General features: G+C 40.2%; 1 protein-coding gene across 5 annotated transcripts in view; it reads left to right on the plus strand.

Moving 5' to 3' along the window:
- The window catches only part of fam49bb (family with sequence similarity 49 member Bb), a 37,937-nt gene that overhangs the window by 27,052 nt on the left and 8,113 nt on the right, over positions 1-2,772 (plus strand). For all 5 annotated transcript variants that reach the window (XM_024280114.2, XM_024280113.2, XM_024280112.1 and 2 more), the window contains 2 exons: positions 1,095-1,234; positions 2,122-2,199. In XM_024280114.2, coding sequence (XP_024135882.1) covers positions 1,095-1,234; positions 2,122-2,199 — 218 coding nt within the window. The remainder of the gene's footprint in view (positions 1-1,094; positions 1,235-2,121; positions 2,200-2,772) is intronic.

Here is a 2,772-nt window from a genome sequence, read left to right on the forward strand (position 1 = left end):
TCTGTAGAGCGGCAGTAGTTCATTAGTAATTCACCTCAGAGTTGTGGGCGGGACTGTTGGCGAGGATAAACCCCGCCCCTCTACCCCGTCCCCATTGCTGAAGGCTCTAAGCTTGTGAACCACCCAGCCTAATTTTTACATCACAAATGCGATCTTTTTCAAACAGCTTTTTTTATTTTATTTGAATAAATAAAAAACTCAGAAAAATGACAATTTTTAACATAATTTTCTTCATATATGCCCTCAGAAAAATCCCACAGAAAACATAATTTTCATTGAAGAGTAAAGATCATCTTCATCTTTTATAAAATATCTACAGCTGCTTTACCTTTAAATTTTATTTGTACTCTAACTGTCCTAATTTTTTGTAACTATTAAAATGTGATAAAGATTTTCCCTAAACTCATAACCTTCATAATTAAAGCTAAAAAATAATTCACCAACTTCAGCTGTCTGACTAAGCAGTGATATATAAATACGAAAAACATTTATTTCCCCCATGACATTTTTTTATTTAAAAAAGTGTTCCCAGTAGTGTTTCAATTCTGATTATGAAGTTTTTAACCAAAATCCAACGTCTTAAAACGCCATTTTTCATGTTGATCTGAAGCCTCTGTTTAAAAAATCTCCTCTGAGGGGGCGTGGCTTTTGGAGCTGAGGTGAGCAGCTCCGCCCCTGGTTTACCCAAAAAGATCTCTGTCAAATCTGCAACCATTACAGAACTCAGCTTAACTGGAGTTTGAATTATTGCTTGAAAAGGAAACTAGAAATGAAACAGAAAACACTGTAGATTTTTAGGACTTCTGCTTTAGAGTTTTGACGACACTTTAAACTTTAATTGCCTAAAAGAAGTTTATTACATTATTTTAACAAAAGCTGTCCACATGGATGTGAAGCTGGTGTTCATGTTTGAATCTTTGAGTGTTTCTGTATTTTCAGCTTTTTCCCGTTTGTCTTTCCTTTGACCTTTTCCCAGAATCATAAACTGTTCAGTTCAGCAGATCAGACACTTTTCTATTTCCACTCGTCTTCATGCTCTTCATCACGTTGTCATTTCTGCTCCGTCACCTGCTAACCCGTCTCTCCCGTCACAGAAGCGGCGCTGCACAGCCTCCTGGGAGCTCTGACCAGCGAGACTTACAGCGACTCCACTCAGCACCTGGAGCGGGAGCAGGCGCTGGCCAAGCAGTTCGCCGAGATCCTGGACTTCACTCTGCGCTTCGACGAGCTGAAAGTACGAGCGCTCATCTCTGTGGCCGACCCCGAGAGTCGTGTTTCAGCCGTTTCCTCTGCTGCTGCCGTGAAAACAACTCAGACTGAGCTCGGCGCAGGTTTAAAAGAAGCCATTAGTGTTTAATTAGAAACCTCTAATTACTGCTTTGTTAGTGACGCAGGTGCTGGGAGCTGATTGGCCGATCTGCACTTTTTTTTTTTTTTTAAACATGAAAATCTTTATTTTAGTCACAAACTGCTGAGACTTCTGTGCTCCTTCTGCATAATTCTGTGAACCACTGTGGGTCAGCTGCTTCTCGAAAACCCACCCACAGTCCCCGAGGCAATTTTATACAACGCCCCAATTAGTGCCCGCTGCCCAGCCTGGCAAGATAACACACCGAGGTGGGGGGCGCAAGGTGGCATGCCAGGCCTATTCATCAATCTTTTAGCAGCCGTGCATGGGCTTCTGACCTACTTAGTGTCTGAGCGGCACGCCGTCTCGCTGGTGGACTCGCTGGACACCGACTGAGTACCAGTCCTCTGTCGCTGCCAGCGCAGCTTCCACCGTGAAGGATCAGCCACGCCGTCAGCCCTCTGAAAGCTGCTCTCTGATTGGCCGATTGACTGAAGTCAAACCCAAAAGCTCCGTGTTTTTGTGTAAATGACATCAGAGCAGTTTGAGCTCCAGTTCCCTTAATAAGTCTCTAATTTATAAGATTAATTATGTTTATTTTATTTGTTTGAAAATAAAAGACATAAGAGTTTTAAAGGTTTGAAATATTCTGATTAATAAATGAAAAGATGGAGATAAAAATATTCAAAGCAGCACATAAAATGTGATTTATTTAATGGTGTCTTCTTCTAAAGTCGGTGTGATTCAGACACAAACTCTGCTTCCGTCATCAGATGACAAATCCTGCCATCCAGAACGACTTCAGCTACTACAGGAGAACTCTGAGCCGGATGAGGATCAACAACGTTCCGGTGAGGAACAGATGCCTACAGTCCTGAAACACTCCTGTTCAGATTTGTCTTAAAATTCCCATTTTGATCTGTTTTAAAAGTGTTCATAGTGTTTTATTTAAGTTTTATTTAAGTCCAAAAACCTGTCATTTTCTAGGACATAGTTGATCAGAAATGTGTCCATAAGTTGTAGGTGAAACCAAGCTTATTTCTTTGTCACAAATGAGTTCTTTTTTGTATTGCTGTTTTATTTTTTTTCATTTTTTTACTCTCAACAATTTGAATTAAAAAATAGACGCAGAAATCCAAATTTTAACTTGATTTCTTGATATTTGTCCTCTATCATCAGAAAAACGACACGTTAAAAAATGATTTTTGCCTTCTGTTAAAGTGTAACCAAACAACTTTTTTCTAGAAATGGGGCTCTGAAAATACTGTCGTCTGAAGCATTTTTGACAATTTAAAACAAACTTCCTGAAATTAGTCTAAAACCGTCTGTGTGCTGCCCCCTACAGGGTGTAATGAGGTATTACGGTTGAATTTTGTGATTGGTCAGCTGGTCGTTTCAGGAGTTTGACGTCATCATGCTCCATT

The sequence above is a fragment of the Oryzias melastigma genome, linkage group LG20, assembly GCF_002922805.2.
Source record: "Oryzias melastigma strain HK-1 linkage group LG20, ASM292280v2, whole genome shotgun sequence".
NCBI classification, from domain to species: Eukaryota; Metazoa; Chordata; class Actinopteri; order Beloniformes; family Adrianichthyidae; genus Oryzias; species Oryzias melastigma.